Source organism: Lampris incognitus, chromosome 16 (assembly GCF_029633865.1).
Source record: "Lampris incognitus isolate fLamInc1 chromosome 16, fLamInc1.hap2, whole genome shotgun sequence".
Classification (NCBI taxonomy): domain Eukaryota; kingdom Metazoa; phylum Chordata; class Actinopteri; order Lampriformes; family Lampridae; genus Lampris; species Lampris incognitus.
In genome coordinates, this window is record NC_079226.1 from 38,348,491 (window position 1) to 38,369,239 (window position 20,749).

The 20,749-nt window shown below is 45.6% G+C and overlaps 1 protein-coding gene across 1 annotated transcript in view; it reads right to left on the reverse strand.

Moving 5' to 3' along the window:
* Positions 1 to 6,032: 6,032 nt before the first annotated feature.
* The window catches only part of trip11 (thyroid hormone receptor interactor 11), a 45,554-nt gene continuing 30,837 nt past the window's right edge, over positions 6,033 to 20,749 (reverse strand). The window contains exons 19-21 of the mRNA XM_056296487.1: positions 9,659 to 9,781; positions 8,034 to 8,181; positions 6,033 to 7,683 (exon numbers count right to left, since the gene is read on the reverse strand). Of these exons, the coding sequence (XP_056152462.1) occupies positions 7,463 to 7,683; positions 8,034 to 8,181; positions 9,659 to 9,781 (492 nt within the window). The 3' untranslated portion in view covers positions 6,033 to 7,462. The remainder of the gene's footprint in view (positions 7,684 to 8,033; positions 8,182 to 9,658; positions 9,782 to 20,749) is intronic.

Sequence of the window (20,749 nt, forward strand, 5' to 3'; positions counted from 1 at the left end):
ACTCACACACTAAACACTCACACACTAAACACTCACTCACACACACTCACACTCACACTAAACACTCACACTCACACTAAACACTCACTCACACACACACACACACACACTAAACACTCACACACTAAACACTTACACACAAAACACTCACACACACTAAACACACACTAAACACTCACACATACTAAACACACACTAAACACTCACACACTACACACTCACACACACACACTAAACACTTAAAGACTAAACACTTACACGCACTAAACACTCACACATACTAAACACACACTAAACACTTACACACAACACACTCACACACTACACACTCACACACTACACACTAAACACTAAACACTTACACACTACACACTAAACACTCACACACTACACACTAAACACTAAAGACACTAAAGACACTAAAGACACATGACAGAAAGCTGAACCAGTTGATCTGGACACAGCGTTTATTGGCGGAAACGTTTCCTCCCTCATGTAAGAGACCTCCCCAGTCTCAGCTGACTGCAGCTACTACCCCCACCCTGCTGCAGGTACTACCCCCACCCTGCTGCAGGTACTACCCCCACCCTGCTGCAGGTACTACCCCCACCCTGCTGCAGGTACTACCTCCACCCTGATAAACGATACAGCGCTGCAGGTACTATCCCCACCCTGATAAACGATACAGCGCTGCAGGTACTATCCCCACCCTGATAAACGATACAGCGCTGCAGGTACTACCCCCACCCTGCTGCAGGTACTATCCCCACCCTGATAAACGATACAGCGCTGCAGGTACTACCCCCACCCTGATAAACGATACAGTGCTGCAGGTACTACCCCCACCCTGCTGCAGGTACTATCCCCACCCTGATAAACGATACAGCACTGCAGGTACTATCCCCACCCTGATAAACAATACAGCGCTGCAGGTACTACCCCCACCCTGCTGCAGGTACTATCCCCACCCTGATAAACGATACAGCGCTGCAGGTACTACCCCCACCCTGATAAACGATACAGTGCTGCAGGTACTACCCCCACCCTGCTGCAGGTACTATCCCCACCCTGATAAACGATACAGCACTGCAGGTACTACCCCCACCCTGATAAACGATACAGCGCTGCAGGTACTACCCCCACCCTGATAAACGATACAGCGCTGCAGGTACTACCCCCACCCTGATAAACGACACAGCGCTGCAGGTACTATCCCCACCCTGCTGCAGGTACTATCCCCACCCTGATAAACAATACAGTGCTGCAGGTACTATCCCCACCCTGCTGCAGGTACTACCCCCACCCTGATAAATGATACAGTGGCATAACGACGACTGACAAACGCCCAGCTAGGGTAACCACACTTCCTAACTGGGCGTTTGTCTAAGCCAGCTCCAGACAGTGCACCGGCCGATGGAGGAGAGGAGGAGGAGGACGGCAGCTGTCTAAGAGTAAGCCAGTGGTGATCCCGTTTGTGGCGGGAGTGTCGGAACAGTCGAGACGCGTATTTTCCAAACATCACGCCTCAGTTGCTTTCAAACCCCAAAACTCACTGCAACCAAACTTGGTCCATCCCAAGGATCGGGTCCCCGGCACAAACGGAGCAATGTAGCGTAGGCCGTTAAGCCCCAGGAAGATGGCAGTGACCTGTATGTTGGGGAAACTAAACAGACGCTGGCCAAGAGGATGGCACAACGCAGGAGAGCCAACACGTCGGGCCAGGACTCCGGTCTACACCAGGGGCGGGCGATCTTATCCGGAAAGGGCCAGTGGGGGTGAAGGTTTTTGTTCCGACCAAGTAGTTACACACCCGTGTCTCCCAATCAGGGGCGGATCTACAGGGTGGCAACAGGGGTGGCAGCTGCCACCTCTGGGACACAGTCTTGCCACCCCTGTTGCCACCCCAGGAAAAAACCTCTAGATCCACTACTGCTCCCAATCAAGTTCCTTGACAAAGACTCTACTGGTTGATTAGCGGGACCTGGTTTGAACAGGGAGTTAAAGAGGCCATCTGTGTGATGAGGGAACGACCATCCCTGAACCGGGGGAGGGGGGGGCCTAAGAGTACATCTGTCACCATCTTACAACGTCTTTCGGTTGTGACGTCACAAGGCCTCTGATCCTTGGAAAATGGCGCCCGGCGCGTCGCGTTGCCCTTGGAAACGGCCCAAGTCCAAAAGACCGATTAAACTCGAGAATGGGTTATGCTTTCTTTCTTTCCCTTCTTGGAAGAGAAACGAAGGGAAGAACATAGAGGACTTAACCAAGAGGCGCAGGGTGTTGTAGGGTAATGTTGTAATACTATCCATTATATTACTTAGTATTGTATTCTACGAAAGGAAGGGAGATGTTGTAGGGTAATGTTGTGCAGCCAACAGCTCCCCCTGGGGGCACTGATGGATGTATACTTGCCCTGTGTAACATGCCTCAGTTCTGTTATGGGCACAGCCGGTGAATACATGTTACTAAGCGACACAGCCCGACTCTGTCTGTTATTCATATGCACCTACACATGCAACACAGGGTGGCCTGGTGTACTGCACCACAAGGCGACATCGCTAACCGCTCGGACCCGTTAGCTAGCGGCTAACGTGTCTTATTAGTAGTTTACAACACGAATGATTAACGATCAATTATTGCCTTGCTTCATGCCTAGGTCTGCGTTTTATTACTTTCAACTTATTTTATCGGTATTGTAGCAAATTAGAGGGGGCAGCCCGGGTACCGCCACAGCCGGGACGCGAACCCGTATCTCCCACACCACAAGCGACAACGTTAACCAGTCAACTAAAGGGTCCGACCCGTTAGTCAAGGACCAACGTGTCTACTTATCCATGCACGTTACAGTATTGTTGAGTTTTGTTTCCCTTATTTTCAATGTAAAGCACTTTGAGCTACATTTTATGTATGAAAGGTGCTATACAAATAAAGTTTATTATTATTATTATAGTGTAAACTACTAATAAGACACGTTAGTCCCTAGCTAATGGGTCTGACCCTTTAGCCGAGCGGTTAGTGACGTCGCCTTGCGGTGCAATACACACCGTATCGAATCGCGCACAGAGCAAGAAAATAACCGGTTACATTATTACAGCATTAATACTAGGAAACGTTTTAAACAATGACTCTGATCCTTGGAAGATGGCGCCCGGCGTCACGTTGCCCTTGGAAACGGCCCAAGTCCGAAAGACCGAACCCAAATCCTCTGTGAATAGCATACATGGCCATTGTAGCGCTAGTGAATGGTGACAGTAATTGCATCCGAAACGGACTTGCGTACACAAAAATCCCACTGCCCTGGAGAAGGAACGCCGGCCAGGATGACTGTCGGAACCGCCGGTCTGCGTGGGCTAGCAGTTAGCTTAGCCTGCCCCGCTTCCGCCTCCCGTCAGACCACCCCTGGTGTTACCTCCTCGGGCGTAACTCCGGTCGGGGCCGCGGTCCCTGGGCCCTCAGGACGCAGCAGACCAAGCTCCCCCGGCCATCAAACGGGAAGACAAAACGAACTTAGACGTGGACAAAGACACCGCATGGACGGTGCTGGGTGAGGCCGCGCCGCCATCTTCCCATACCGGAAGCGGAGTACCTGCAGTGTAAATCAGTTTAAACTGAAGAGGTCACTTAGACGGGTGACGAAACGTCACCCGTCAATAAACGTTGTGTCCAGATGAACCGATTCAACTTTCTGTGATTTCTTTACCAGGACTGTTGAGCATGCATAAAGACACTTCAACACAGTCACCGGGCAGTGGTGGATCTAGAGATTTTTTTCCTGGGGTGGCAAGACTGTGTCCCAGAGGTGGCAGCTGCCACCCCTTGCCACCCTGTAGATCCGCGCCTGTGAGGCGGAGGGGGGTTCTAAATCTGTTTGAGGTGAGTTTGGTGCGGGTCTCATTGACCTTCACCATGCATGTACATAAAATATACACTGCTCAAAAAAATAAAGGGAACACATAAGCAATGCAATGTAGCTCCATGTCAATCACACTTTTGAGATATCAACCTGTCCAGTTAGGAAGCAACACTGATTTGTGAATCAATTTCACCTGTTGGTAAATTGTCTAATTTCCACCAGGTGGAAATTAGACAATTTGCAAGACAACCCCTATAACAGGAATGGATTTGCAGGTGGTGGCCACAGACCATTTGCCTGTCCTCATCTTTTCTGGCCGATCTTTGGTTAGTTTTTCATTTTGCTAGTGCCCTCGCCACTAGAGGTGGCATGAGGCGGTATCTGCAACCTACAGAAGTTGCTCAGGTAGTGCAGCTCATCCAGGATGGTACATCAATGCGTGCTGTGGCAAGAAGATTTGATGTGTCTCCCAGCACAGTGTCCAGAGCACGGAGGAGGTACCAGGAGACAGGCCAGTACACCAGGAGACGTGGAGGGGGCTGCAGGAGGACAACAACCCCGCAGCAGGACCGCTATCTGGTCCTTTGTGCAAGGAGGAACAGGAGGAGCACTGCCGGAGCCCTACAAAACGACCTTTAACAGGCCACTAATGTGCAGGTTTCTGCTCAAACAGTGAGAAACAGAATGCATGAGGATGGTGTGAGGGCCCGACGTCCACAATTGGGGCCTGTGCTCACAGCCCAACACCGTGCAGCCCGATTGACCTTTGCCAGAGAACATCTTGGTTGGCAGATTCGCCATTGGCGCCCTGTGCTCTTCACAGATGAGAGCAGGTTCACACTGAACACATGTGACAGACGTGAGAGAGTCTGGAGACGCTGTGGAGAACGTTCTGCTGCCTGCAACATCCTCCAGCTTGACCGGTTTGGCAGTGGGTTAGTGATGGTCTGGGGAGGCATATCCTTGGAGGGCCGCACAGACCTCTACGTGCTAGCCAGAGGTACCATGACTGCCATTAGGTACCGGGATGAGATCCTCAGACCCATTGTCAGACCATATGCTGGTGCCGTGGGCCCTGGTTCCTGCTCATGCATGACAATGCTCGTCCTCATGTGGCCAGAGTGTGTCAGCAGTTCCTGTATGTCGAGGGCATTGATGCTATGGACTGGCCTGCACGTTCCCCAGACCTGAATCCAATCGAGCACCTCTGGGACATCATGTCTCGTACCATCCGCCAACGCGATGTCGCACCACAGACTGTCCAGGAGTTGACCGATGCCCTGATCCAGGTCTGGGAGGAGATCCCTCAGGAGACCATCCGTCGTCTCATCAGGAGCATGCCCAGACGTTGTAGGGAGTGCATACAGGCAGGTGGAGGCCACACACACTACTGAGCCTCATTTTGAATCGTCTTGAAGAATTTCCACAGAAGTTGGATCAGCCTATGTTCTCATTTTCCACTTTGATTTTGAGTATGATTCTGAATCCAGACCTTAATGGGCTAATGATTTTGATTTCCATTGATCATTCTTAGGTTATTTTGCTCTAAACACATTCCTCTGTCTAATAAATAAAGATTTTCAGCTGAAATATTTCATTCATCGAGGTCTATATTGTGTTTTTAGGTGTTCCCTTTATTTTTTTGAGCAGTGTACTTTAAAAACACATTATCTGATTTATAAATGGGGTGGCAAGACTGTGTCCCAGAGGTGGCAGCTGCCACCCCTGTTGCCACCCTGTAGATCCGCCCCTGTCACCGGGACACCGAAGGACAGGCGTTACTCTCACACACACTAAACATGTACACCCTTGACACTTCCACTGTAAACCTTTACACAATAAACACTTACACACCAAACACTTACACATTTAAACACACAGTCACCGGGACACCAAAGGACAGGTGGCATCAGCCAAAATGTGCCCTGACAAAACAACTGCCGTCTGCTTAGTCATTGGGGGGGGGGGGTTTATAAACAATGGGTCCCTGTTCCTGGGGGGGGGGGCCCACACACACACACCCTCCTACTGCACACTGCTGGACAAGATAATGCACATCTGGTGTAGCAATTACCCCCCCCCACCCCACCCCCATGATAACAGCTGTTTCGGATCTCAAAAACCCACACTGGCTCAATAAGGCTCTGTAAGAGGTAAAGCTAAAACGCATGTGCAAGGTGGTAGTGGGATGGTGGGTACTGGTACCTTTATTTAACTTGAACAGCAAAATCCAATTAAGAAGAGTGGCACTCACAATGATTACAGGTCATCCAAGTTCACGGTTATGATTTTTTCTTTTCCTTTTATACACACAGTACAAAACATTCGTTTACGGGTTGGATGCACAGCAGTTTCTACGCCGTGTCAATTCACACGGGGGGGGGGGGGGGACACTGTAACGTTAAGTCTGCGGCAGCAGCTGATTGGGAATTTCCATACAAAAATATGGAACAGCTCATGTTACAAGGTTTACCAGCCGTCGTTATGCAGACTATCTCGAATGTGCAGTTTATACATTTTGTATATATATATATATATATAATTTATTCAATTATTTACAATCCTGATCATACAATTATCTAAATAGCAAAAACATCTAGGCACTTAGTTTTTCCAGAACTTCCCAAGTCCCCATAAATATGAAAAATGCCTTGAATTTACATATATTTATAATGAAGCTATACTTAATCATTGGAGCCGTCTAGCTGTCAAACCCTCTGATCAACCACAGTCTGCCTAGTACATCTATAATTACCATTCCATGTCACATATCACAGTCGGGCCGTCTGGGAGCGACAAGACTTAGCAGAAAAGCTTGTATGGTTTTAGCAGATGTAATGGACCGCATAGCTCTCCGAACAGTGCAAGCGGTGCCAAAGAGTAGCAGGCGAGCATTGCTGCAGACAGAGCAAACTCCACGGCTGAGGAGAAAAGATTTAAACGCGGAGGATCGAAAAGTAAAAAGACAAGTTGTGCCTGATGAATAACCAGACGTTTCGCGATGAGGCAACGATTGCACAGGACCAACATGCGTGCGACTGCCCCGCACACAGCGAGTAAGTTTGAAAGGGCTACTCGCGGCACGTTAAACAAAAATACTAACAGACCGGATGCCCTGACATCTCTCCATGCGCACAAGTCGAGTTTCTTAGCAAAATGTGTTGCGCTGCTTGAAACGTGAACGGAAGAGTTTTCAGAAACCAAACGCTTGCCAACAACTTTTATTTTCTTCCTTTAGAACGGGGGGCTGCTGCATCATTGAAAATCTCTGCACACCATTAAATAGCCCATCCTGGTTCAACACTTAGAATGTAACAGTGCTTCAGTAATATGTAAAGGGAGAATGTGTTGCATAGTTCAAAGGTCACCTGTGACACTCTTCCTCAGAGCACTCCATCTGAATTTTGATTTTATTCCTTCCTGGAAAAGAAAAGAAAAAAAAAACAGGCTAGGTTTCATCGTTATGTGTGGTTGAGTCATTATTGCACAGGACAGCTGAAGCAAGAGCAGCAACATGACTGATATTCAGTGGACTCGGTCGATGTAGTGCCAATTTTTTTTTTTGTCACGAGATTCAAGTCTGAAGAACGAGGCACGTTATGCTGTCAATCACTGCTTCAGTAGGTCTTTGAGCACGGCCCCGGCACTAGCCTCCGCCGTGACCGGCACAGGCGTGAAAGTGGGCAGGGCGTCCGAGATGGGCTTCATCAGGAGGTGACCCCCAGCTCCCCCAGGCCCGGCACCGGCCGAGCTCAGCAGTGGAACGGCGGTGGAGCGGGGTGCCAGGAAAGGGTTGGACTCGCTGGTTCTCTTGCTGGCTCCCGCTGCTCCTGATAATCAAAGAGGTCAGAGGTTAAAGTTCAAGTCTACATTTCTTTCCCGTTAGCCCAGTGAGTTTGCACTTACATGGAATTTAACTTGGTGGAATGCTCAGTGTAAAGACACAAACATAAATACAGCCTTCTAAAGTAACAGAAAAAAAAAAATCAAGCTATCTAATACGATCAATTTGAGTATCTGTAAATAAATTTCTCTCTTTTTAAAATTAAGTAAAGGTATTGGGAATAAGCACCTTTCTGTATGAAGGGTAAATGCAGCTGCCTCTGGTTTGACATACGTACTTTGGCAACTGAGTGAATGAAATGTGGAGGTAGAGGTCATTGCCACAGGGGTCATGTACCTGTGGTGGGGTTGGGGGCAGTGCTGGAGGTCCTCCGCGGCGGCGGTGGGGCACTCAGAGGCTTAATGTCAAGGATCGAAAGCTTTGGTGCTGGCAACGTCGGGGTCGACTCCACCTCCAGGAACTTCACAAACATCTGTGAGAAGGACTGTAATTCAAATAAACAAAAGGACAGGTCAGTGCAGGAACACTCATTTATTCATTCTCTATAGCCCCCTATCATACATTCAGAATCGCAAGAGCAGCGAGAACCTGTTCCAGAAGGCATAGGATGGAAGACAGGGAGACACGCTGGACCGGTCTCCTGTCCAACACACCCAATTACTCATACACCATCCATACCTATGGGCAATTTAGAGTCTCCAGTTCAGCTAGCACGCGTGTATTGAGACTGTGGAAGGAATCCCGAGTACGTAGAGGAAACCCATGCCAACACGGGCTGAACATGCACCCCTAACAGATGAGCTGAGATCAAACCCATGACCCTTGTGCTGTACAGCAACAGTGCTAACCACCAACCGTCCAAGCCAGGGTGAGCTACAGAACAGCACCCCCGGAGTTTGCAAAGATTTGGTGTCTCTGTTGTGGACACACGAGCAGGCTCAAAGCTTGCTAATAGGTAGCCACAACTTGGACTTACTGGTTTCCGATATGTCTCTAGAACCACTGGGCCATTCAGCCACCCTGAGCGTGAAAGTAAGAGTATGACATGTGTGAGAGTTTAAGAGTGAGCATAATTGTCTTCATGGTTTGTGTGAGTTTGTGTCTTTTGTGCACTGTGTGTGTGAGTGTGTGTATTTTTAGTGGACATTTCTGTTGTACACCCCATATCCATGCTGGGGATAAGAGCACATATATAGCTATATATATAGCTATATATGTGCGTATGTGCGCATCTGAATGCATGTGTGTTGGCTCAACGATGTGGCACAGATTTTTCCTGCCAATTAATAATCAAATTTTGAGCCGACTTTTGAAAAGCCCCAAAATTTCAAATGCAAATCAGGTGTGCTCGGGGTGACATGGCTCAGCAGGTAGAGTGGGTCGTCTAGGATTCGGAGGGTCATTGGTTCAATCCCTGGCTTCGCCAGAGAGTGTGTCGAAGTGTCCTTGAGCAAGAAACTAAAGCCCTAACTTGCTTCCTATAAGCAGGCTGGCGCCTTGCACGGCAGCCTCTACCATCAGTGTATGAATGTATGGGTCAATGGGAGGCATATATTGTAAAGCACTTTGAGTGGTCGGTAGACTAGGAAAGCGCTCTATAAATGCAGTCCATTTACCATTTGTGCTTCCTAAAATTGGAAGTTTCACTGAACAAATACTCTCCCCTGTGCGCAGGAATACATCATCAAAAACATGCAGCTAAACTGAGGAGGAGGGTTTTGAAAGGAATTACTTGTCAAGAGAAATACAAAGATTCCTTTTCCACCCATCTTTATCACGTAATGTCTTTATCCGACACGCCGACTTTTCCAGCTGCAGTGAGTGTAAAAACGTTATTGCAATCCCAAAGATCAATTTCTCACACCCCCACCCCCCCATATTTCCATTGAGCTTTTCTTATTTACAACTTCAAAACTAGGTAAGAATTAGCTTGATGGAAAAGTCACCGGTGCTGTTCTTACCGAGTCAAGGCTCTGGTCACGGGTGGGTCTTTCAGGGGTGTTGGGGACGCTCTGTACTGCTCTGCCTCCTAGCCAACTGGACATCCAGCCACTGACCCCCTGCCGACCATCCTCCTCAAACATCTGGGGGGGTTGGGTAGGGGGGGGCACAAAGACAGGTGTACAGCAATAGGTTGACGTTAAAACAACAAAACAAGAAAAGATTTATCTTGAATAAAAGGAAGTTCTAAAGGGGTCATCCTGACCAATCCTTTGCTGCTGAAGTGCCCGGAAATTATGAACCGTTTTTACTGAAACTCAATAAGAAAATGTATTGTTTTACATGAACAGCCTGAAGACAGCAGTTACTGGAGAAAAGGAGGGACACATCTAGAACCTGAATGTTCTGCTTGCTTGCCTCTTAGGAGTCAAAAATCACCGAGAGAGAGAAGAGAAAACCAATGACGGGATATTTTCAATTTAATTTGGGTAGGACATCATCATCATCAGTGGCTAAAGGTGGTCAAAAATATTGTTGCATGAGCCTTGCTTATTTAGATAACGGCATCATCACAAGTGAAAGTCATAGCCAGCCTGGTAAACTATGGGACTCCTTCTGGGAAGTCGGCTGTATCCTGCAAAGAAATATGATGTCAGTCTGTGAAGGATGTTAAAACAATAAAGCTGAAAGTCTCTTAAAAAGAGCGTCTTTTTTTTAAAGATTTTTTTTAAGCATTTTTTACTTTATTGGACAGAGGATAGTGAAGTGGCAAACAGGAAACAAGGGTAGAGAGAAATGGGTATGACATCCAACAAAGGTCACTGACTGGAATCGAACCAGGGATGTTGCAGTATGCGCTGTAACCATTTGGCTACCGGGGCGACCCAAAAGTAGTGTCTTTTAAGGAACAATTATCAGCAGGTCCGTAAACAGTTTTCCAGGGGAACAGTTGCAAGCCAAGGGGGGGACATAAAATAACACTCCAAAAAACCGGAATCATTCAAAGAATTCCAAGGATCACAAAACAAATCAACTCAGGTCTTCGAGAAGAAGCACAAGGAGTGTGGAAACTGCTCTGCTGAGGGCTGTTCTGAAAAGAGTGCTGGGGTTTTGTGGGACACTTGACCCTTGTAAACACAAGTTGAGTGGAAAATTTCAATAGCATTAACAGGAAATGAGAGAGGTGGAAAAAAAAGAAAGAAAGAAAAAACCCACCACAACGATCTCCAGCGTAATAAGATCGGGTCTTCAGAGGAGTTGTAATTGCATTTGCCCCTCACTCTAAATCTCTTTCCCTTTAAGATGGTTGGGTAATAAGCAGTGGAATAGTTGGATGATGTCCCATACGGCTGCTGCCAGCAGCTCTGGATAAGGAAATGCTTTCTTTAGCGGGCTGAGCTCTGACTGGGTTTTTCGGGGCCAAGATAAAGTGATCACAGAGGGATTGGGGCTTCGCTGGTTGAATCTAGACCTTTGTGCCTGGATACGGATCTCTGAAGATGTGAGCTCCGAGGATGTTCTGAGGATCCTGGCTATTGACAAGGCTAATAAAACATTTATGTGTAGAAAAAGCCCGAAACAGAAAAGGGTCAATTTACTTGAGGTCAGAGTGACTTGCGTGTACACACAACAATTCTTTATACCTTGGACTGCCAGCTTAACAGGTCTTGTTAAGTAAATAGTCAGTTCACATATAGGCTTAAAGCCTGAGTTTTCTTTATATTATTGTTTGGCTTGCTGGAACATCACAGCTAGAAAAATAGTATTTGTACTACTCCAAAAATAGTTTTGCTGCAAAAACGGATTTTTTTCTTTTAAGAAACTACAATTACAGCTCAGCTATCCATTATCTTCCATCCATCCATCCATCCATCCATCCATTATCTGCACCACTTATCCTGCTCTCAGGGTCACGGGGATGCTGGAGCCTATTCCAGCAGTCATTGGGCGGAAGGCGGGGAGACACCCTGGACAGGCTGCTAGGCCATCACAGGGCACGCACGCATGCACACACACTCATTCATACCTAGCGACAATTGAGTACAGCCGAGTGACCTGACCTACATGTCTTTGGATTGTGGGAGGAAACTGGAGCCCCCGGAGGAAACCCACACAGACAAAGGGAGAACATGCAAACTCCACACAGAGGACGACCTGGGACAACCCACGAAGGTTGGACTACCCAGGGGCTCGAACCCAGGACCCTTCTTGCTGTGAGGTGACTGTGCTAACCACTGCGCCACCGTGCCGCCCTATCCATTATCTTAATCAAAATATTAAAATGTGAGCCATCATTAAGCTGCAGCACCTCCTGAAACTGATCCTGGAACAGGCACGGGTTTATTACTGTTAAGTTCCTGCTAAGAACATATAACTAACTGTTTACCAAAAAAATAAATTCAATATCCCAATATGGTTAATATATTCATTTACATCAGTGACCTGTTCAGTGCTGAAAAGCCAACAATAACGTTGGAAAAAAATACATAGTAGCCCCAAGTTAGAAAGGTCAAGGGTCTGAGTCTCTGAGAGAATAATATAACAGAGGTGGTGGTTGGAGTGGTAGTAACAATAACACCAGAAGCCGCAAAAGCAACAATCAAAGTTGCAGCCAAAGTAGTAGTTTTAGCACTACTGGTAGTAGTGATAGTACTGGTAGTATTTGTTGTTAGTAGGCAGCCATCTGTTCCTAGTTAGTTTACTAGCTTCGAGCTTAGCCTAGCTTGGCAGTTACCTCTGTTGCATTTGAAGTCAAAGTAGCCTCATTAAAAGGATGGTGTGTGGTGACTGTTCCAACGGATAGGTTCTCTCTACTAGAGAGATGTGTCCGTGAGTTACAGCAGCTTCTTTCAGCTAGGATTACATTAGACGTGACAGGGACTCCATATAGCCATAGCCCCAGGCCTGACAGCAGGTCTGCTATTGTTGGCACTAGCTTAGCCTCCGTCGGCAGATGCAGCAGAATTTGTCTCGGTTTACCAGCATGGGAAGGCTCGCAAGAGCAAGCCACCAGTCGTGTGGCTTAGTCTGCGGTCACCTCTCCCGAATGCAAACCGGTTTTCGCCGCTCACCAGCGCTATTGGTAGTCCTACTGGCCAGCGTGCCTCTTCCGCTCCTGTGCACATAGTAAAGCAATGCACACTAGTGGATAGGAGACTCCATTACCCACAATATCAGATTAGCTTCGCCACCCTTGATTCACTGTTTACCTGGGGCCAGAGTCTCCGACATGAAGGATAACCTTAGGGTGCTGGCATCACAGAGGAAGAAACTGGGAACCCAGGCACACAGCACCACTATTTTCAGCAAAATTGTTATTCATGTCAGCACCAATAATGCTAGGATGAACCTATCGCAGATCACAAAAGCCAGCCTAGTCAGGACACTTGATTTGGCCAGAAAGATGTGTTGGCATCGATTAATTGTCTCTGATCCCTAACCCGTGAGGGGTAATGATGAGATGTACAGTAGACTCACCTCAAATGAACTGCTGGCTGGCTTGTTACTGTAATGAGCAGGGATTCCGTTTTGTTGATAACTGGCCTTCTTTTTGGGCCACGCTTAACTGCTGAAAGCGGATAGCATTCACCCTGCTGGGGATGGCACTGCTCTTTTGTCTAACAATATAGATAGCTGTCTACATTTAGTTTGACACTAGGGACTTATCCTTCAGCGGGTTGCAGGTGATTAGAGAGCCTGCTAGATTTAAACCTGGTGTGGAGTCAGCTAGTTTAGTTAATATATTTAGTTGGGGAAATTCTCATAGTATAGATTATCAGACTCACAGCTTGGTCTATAACACTGAGACCGTCCTCCCTACCCTGCTGTATTGCTCCCAAGCTCTCCTCTCCTAAATGTGTAAATCATAATAATCTAATAAATCATTCCTACCACTGGTGGTGGTGAAATGTGCAACAAAAGTATCTAATAGACTATTAAACCAAACATCTAATGTTATCAAAAGTGGGACCACATATCATCCAAAGCGTAGGTCGTCAAAATTGTCAACGAATAATACAAGGTGTCTAATTTCAATTAATATTTCACCCGCTGGTAGCTCTAAAGTTCTGCCTACTACTGATCACTTCAACAAGATGCTTAAATTTGGTTTCATAAGTATCAGATCACTGTCAACCATCCATTTTCCGAACCGCTTATCCTGCTCTCCAGGTCGTGGGGATGCTGGAGCCTATCCCAGCAATCATTGGGCAGCAAGCAAGGAGACACCCCGGACAGGCCGCCAGACTGTCACACAGGGCCGACATACACACATACACCCACACACATTCATACCCAGGGACAATTTAGTATGGACGATTCACCTGACCTACATGTCTTTGGACTGTGGAAGGTAACCGGAGCCCCCGGAGGAAACCCACGCAGACATGGGGAGAACATGCAAACTCCACACAGGACAACCCGAGACGACCCCCAAGGTTGGACTACTCCGGGGCTCGAACCCAGGATCTTCTTACTGTGAGGCAACCGCGCTAACCACTGCGCCACCCCCACTATCAACAAAAGCCTAGCTAATAAATGATCTGAATCTTGTACATAGTTTTAATATGATTTAGTTATTTGAAACATTGCTGAAACCAAATATTTTCCTTCCCTTAAATGAAGCTTCCCTACCTGACTATACTTATGCCCATGTAACTCTGGCAAATAAACAAGGTGGGGGTTTCGCCTTAATATATAAATGTATTTTCAATTTAACTTCTAAACTTGCACCTAAATTCCAATCTTTTGAGGCTCTCATTCTACGTCAATCTCCCTTTGCCATGAACAGACTCTGCTCAGTCCATATTGTGATACTCTATTGACCCCCTGGCCCTTTACTCGCAATTTTTTTTTTTTTGGCATTTTCCACCTTTATTTGACAGCAATAGTCTAGAGCAGTGGTTCTCAAACTTTTTCTGTCATGCCCCTCTTTGGAGGAAGAAAAATTTTCATGCCACCCGCCCCAACAAAATGGCCAAGTTTAACTTTATTTAAATAACAACAAGATCATGAACATTCCTTTCACTTTTCTTTCAGTAATTTTTGTTGTGCAAATAACAAACACAAGTTCCACTTCAACTTTATCAAACCTCTTTTTGTGACATTTGTCACTGTCTGTGTGCTTTTTCAAAAACAGAGAAAAATGAAATCAAATTTTAAAAAATCACAGCTAGAAAAATAACAATAAAGTTCAATCTGTGCTGGGGGATCCTGGGGGATCCCAAGGCGTTCCCAGGCCAGATTGGACAAGTAGTCCCTCCAGCGAGTTCTGGGTCTACCCCTAGGTCTCCTCCAAGTTGGATATCCAAAGGAGTTGAATCAAGTGCGACTGGACTTGGTATATATCTAGACTAGCTTGGTCTAGTCAGAAAGGCACGAACTGAGGAAGCCTCTTGGATGAGAGGCAAAACGTCTTCACGGATATATACCAAGTCCAGTCGCACTTGATTCAACTCCTTTGGATAACCATGACCTGGATGAATGAGAACATTCACAGACATCTCCCAGTTGGACATGTCCAGAAAACCTCCAAAGGAAGGTGCCCAGGAAGCATCCTTATCAGATGCTCGAACCACCTCAACTGGCTCCTTTCGATGCAAAGGAGCAGCGGCTTTACTCTGAGCTCCTTCCGGATGTCCGAGCTCCTCACCCTATCTCTAAGGTTGAGCTCAGATACCCTACAGAGGAAACTCATTTCAGCCACTTGTATCTGTGATCCCACCCTTTCGGTCACTACCCGAAGCTCATGACCATAGGTGAGGGCTGGAACTAAGATTGACTGGTAAATTGAGAGCTTTGTCTTCCGGCTCAGCTCCCTCTTCACCACAACAGTCCGGTACAACAGCAGCATTACTGTTAATTTCCTATTTATGCCCCAAATCCTGGTGACCCCGCCTTCTTTGAGAAACTTGAGTCTAAACTACATAATTTAGGGAACTATTCAGTTATAATGGGGGGGGGGACTTCAACCTAATTCTAGGTCATATTTTAGACCAGAACCCACCTGCCTCTCATACAAATAGATAAGTCAGAGCCTTACAGGACATTTATAAGAACTCTGGGTTTGTTGCAGTCTGGCAATTGCTTAACCCTTCCTCTAAAGGCTATAGTTTTTACTCATCTCCTCACGGTATGCTGTCAAAATTAGATTTCTTTTCTCAAACTGTCACTTCAAGCATGCTCCTGTTTAATAAAACGGCTCGTTCCATTGGGTGGAGATTCAACTCCAGCCTCCTAACTGGATGTACGTAAATAAAGAGTCTCTAGACTTAGACTGCTTTTATTGTAATTTCCACATATGCATGTCTCATACATACGGGGAACAAGATTGGCTTTCACACGGACCAAATTGCCACATAAAAACAAATAATGCGCAACAAATAAAAAAAAAAGGACTTCACAAAGCTAAACATCACAAGGACACCTGACAAGGACATTGAGTTTCTGGCAGCGATAGCTGTGCAGATTGGTGTGTTGTTTAGAGTGAGAGTGCAGTTAATTGTGCAAAAGGAAGGTCAAAAAGTCATTGTGAGGAAGGTCTGAATGTTCAGGCTGTTGAAGAACCTCACAGCCTGAAGCCCGAGAAATGAAACTGTTACATAGTCTGGTGGAGGCAGCCCGGATGCTCCGGTACCTCCTAACAGACGGTAGGAGGGTGAAGTGGATGTGGGAAGGGTGGTTGGGGTCCTTCGTGATGCTGGGGGCCTTCTGGGTACACTGTGCATCACAGATGGCCTGGATGGATGGGACAGCAGTTCCTATGATATTTCAAATTGTCGTTACTAGCCACTGTAGGGACTTGCAGTCGGAGGCCTTGCAGTTCCCATGCCAGACAGTGGTCAGCTGGTCAGAATGCTCTCTATGGTGCCTCTGTAGAATGTAGTGAGGATGGATGGTGAGGGGGGACTTGTCTTTTTCAAATGCTGCAGGAAGTGGAGACGCTGCTGGGCCTTCTTGGAGAGCGCATTGACATGTGAGGACCAGGAGAGGTTCTCTGTGATGTGCACTCCCAGGAACTTAGCGCTGCTGACTCTCTCCACATCTGTACCAGCGACGGTCAGGGGGGTATGGTGGGTGCTGGTCTTTCTAAAGTCAATGATTACTTCCTTAGTTTTCCCTATGTTTCCCTATGACTACCACTGAGGTGTTGCAGTAGTTACAGGCGTTGGACAGCGGCAATTTTAAATTGTTTGAAAAATAGTATTAAAGTTGTTAAAATATTAATCTTGGTGTCAGTCGTTCCTTAACAGACATACTAACATGCAATGCATTAATATCTCAATTGGGTATTTATCTTGACAGAATATAGAGTTTAAAAACCGTTGGTCATTTTGACCGCCCGTGGTCGTTCTAGTAGTTTTTTAGTTCTGGTCGTTGTTTGGGACTGTTTCAATGGTTATTTTCAGTTCTTTTTTGCAATTCACGTTTTATAGGCCTTATTACGCTTGTTAGATTAGCAAGATGTGTTTTCTGTATTGTTTTTCAGGTAACATTTTCACTTTTTCAATTTTCTGTTCAAGTTCGACCATGTCTCTCTGAAGTTTAAATTTCTTTAAAATAGGATTATAATTGTTAAAATGTTAATTTTGGTGTCAGTCATTTCCTAACAGACATACTAACATATGCAATGCATTAATATCTCAATTGGGTATTTATCGTGACAGAATATAGAGTTTAAAAACCGGCGGTCATTTTGATCGCCCATGGTCGTTTTAGGTAGGAGTGAAATCCCGGTCGTTCTAGTGTTAAAGGCATTCATCAGAGGCCACATCATACAACATGCTTCTGTAAAAAAAAAAAAGAAAGAAAAAAACAAGACTAGCATCACCAAGCAACTTGAGCTGGTGAAAAATATTAACATGGCTCAGAATACTTTTAAACAAAATCCATCCTCTACCAATTTGATGCCCTAACCAGACTCAAACATGAATTCAATACCATTTTAACCCATAAAGCTGAATTTGAATTGTTTAGGGCTAAGTAAAAACTGTTTGACGAGGGGGACAAGGCTGGACGCATGCTGAGGGGAAATACATTAAACGAAGAGGCTCTAAACTCAATGCCAGCTTTAAGGGTACAAAGAGATGCATTATTAACTGAGCCCAATGAGATAAATGGAGCATTCAGGGATTTCTACATCAGCCTCTATTCATCTGAGACTCATATAGATAGGCAGGAGATAGATGTGTTTCTGACTTCCCTCAGTCCTCCCACCCTGTCAGGGGATCAGGTGGCTTCACTTAATCAGTCAGTCACTACTGAAAAAAATAACTGAAGCTATCCAAAATCTCCCATCTGGTAAAGCTCCTGGCCCTAACGACTTCACAGCAGAGTTCTTCAAGTCCTATGTAGGAGAGCTCTCCCCATAACTTCTGGATATGTATTACCAGGCTATGGACAGGGGCAGCCTACCTCCCTCTTGGTCCGACGCCTTCATTACCTTGATACTGAAAAAAGACAAGGATCCCCTTGACTGCAAAAGCTACAGACCTATCACACCTAATCAGCTTGATTAGGTGTGAGAATAAAATCCTTGCCAAAATCCTTGCCAAAATCCTTGCAGCCCGACTCAATAAAGTGATAACTATGCTGATACATCCAGACAAAATGGGCTTCATATAATCTCGCAGCTTGGCCAATAACTTTAGACATTTAATTTATATAATGTGGGATTCAAGCAGTAAAGACTCCCCCACAACTGCTCTCTCCTTAGATGCAGTGAAAGCATTTGACAGGGTGGAACGAACGGCAGTATCTGTTTTCCACCCTGGAATCCTCTGGTTTTAGCACTAAATTCTTAGGCTCGACCAATCTTCTTTACACCCACCCCAGGGCATCAGTTTTAACTAACGGTGTTCTCTCACAATCATTCGAACTCAGCAGTGGCGAAAGACAAGGAAGTCCATTAAGTCCCCTGCTTTTCATACTAGCACTCACACCTCTAGCAGCAGCCATACGTGATGACCCAAAATTCCCTGGTATCCAGATAGGTGTCTCCACACATAAACTAATGATGTATGTGGATGATACATTAGTTATATAACAGAACCTGAACGGTCTCTCCCATGTCTATATACAACGATTAATCTGTATTCTAAATCATCAGGATAAAAGGTCAATTGGGCAAAATCTGAAGCACTTCCTCTAACAGCCTACTGCCCCAAAAATTTGTTTAAGCTTGATTTTACATGGCCCCCCATCGCCATTAAATATCTCAGTATCACATTCCCCCAACAGCTTCTAGACCTTGCACGTATGATTTTGAACCTCTCCTGGAAAAATTCAAGAATGACATTGAGAGATGGACCCACCTTTATCTTTTTCCGTGGGGAAGGCCAATGTCTTTGAAATGAATTGCATACCAAAATTTAACTACCAAATGGACACTGCTCTGAATTTTTTCCTCTGGGATGTGGGACCCGCCAGGGGGACGCTCTAACTCCATCCTTGTTTGCACTCAGCATCGAACCACTGCCTGAACTAATAAGAACTAATCCCCACATACAGGGAATATCTGATGAAGGAAATGATAAACACAAATTAGCACTACTCGCAGATGATATATTATTATTCTTAGAAAACCCTGTTACCTCTGTCCCCACCCTCTTACATAGCCTTAATGAGTATAGTGCAATGTCAGGGTGTAAGGTCAATACGAACAAATCTGAAGCCGTAATGATAGCTGGGGAATGGCCTTCCCAATTAGATGACCTGGTCTCTTTCACAAGATCCACATCTTGGTGTAGTTATCACACCTAAGATTGCGCAATTATTCTCCTCAAATTATGACAAACTGATTAAAGAAATTAATAAAGACTTAAAGAGATGGGATATACTGCCTCTGTCATTTTTTGGCTGGATAGAATCAGTGAGAATGAATATTCTACCAAGATTACTTTTCTTATTTCAATCCCTTCCTGTATTAGTACCACAATCCACATTTAAGTTGTTAGAAAAACAAATATCAAAATTCATTTGGCAAAACAGGAGACCAAGAGTCAGATAAAAATATTGATGTCAACAAAAGAGAAAGGAGGTCTGGGTTTACCCAACCTAAAACTTTACTATTGGGCAGCCCAGCTCAGAGCAGTAGTGGCCTGGGTTGTTAAGGAGCTAGAGACTGGATGGGTTTCTACTGAGCAAAACTCATTACTAGGAGCATCATTATCGACTCTTCAATTTCTTAGCCAACAGTCTCGGGAAAGATCAAAATAAATAAAGTATGGATTAAACATACACTGAAGGTCTGGACCTCAATCCAAAAGCAAATAAAGGGAGCTGCAGCTTTGTGAAGGGCCATGCCCATAGTAGGAAATATAGAGTTTCTCCCATCTACGGTGCTGCTTGAAAGTTTGTGAACCCTCCAGACATGGTCACTGTTTTTGTAAAAAACATTAAAATAAGCTTATTACACATACATCCAAATCCCGGTTTGTAAAGCACACCTTCCAAATAATGGACACACACACAAAAAGAGATATATTTTAATTATTTAATTCAACAAAGGTGGTTTATTTCACAAAAACTGAAAATTTAACATGTGCAAATGTATGTGAACCCTTGTATTAGTAGCTTGTGGCTCCTCCTTTTGAGGCCATTACTTCAACCAAACGTCTTCTGTAACCACTAACCAGTCTCTCGCATCTGCTTATGGGGATTTTTGCCCACTCCTACTTGCAGAACTCAGCCAGTTGAGAGAGGTTGGAGGGACATCTGGTATGTACCAACTTCTTCAGGTCTCGCCACAACATTCCAATTGGATTAAGGTCCGGACTTTGACTGGGCCAATCCAGAGTCTGAATCCTCTTTCTCTGAAGCCATTCCTTTGTAGTTTTGCTGGAATGCTTTGGGTCATTGTCTTGTTGCATAATCAATTTTCGTCCCAGCTTCAACTCCCTGACTGATGGCAGGAGATTCTGGTCAAGAATTTGTTGATGTGCCGGAGAATTCATGGTTCCTTGGATAATATGGAGTCGTCGAGGTCCAGAAGCAGAAAAGCAGCCCCAGACCTTCACATTTCCACCACCATGCTTCACTGTTGGGAGGAGGTTCTTTTCTTCATATGCAGTGTTGGCTTTCCCCCAAACTTGTTGGTTTTGATTATGACCAAA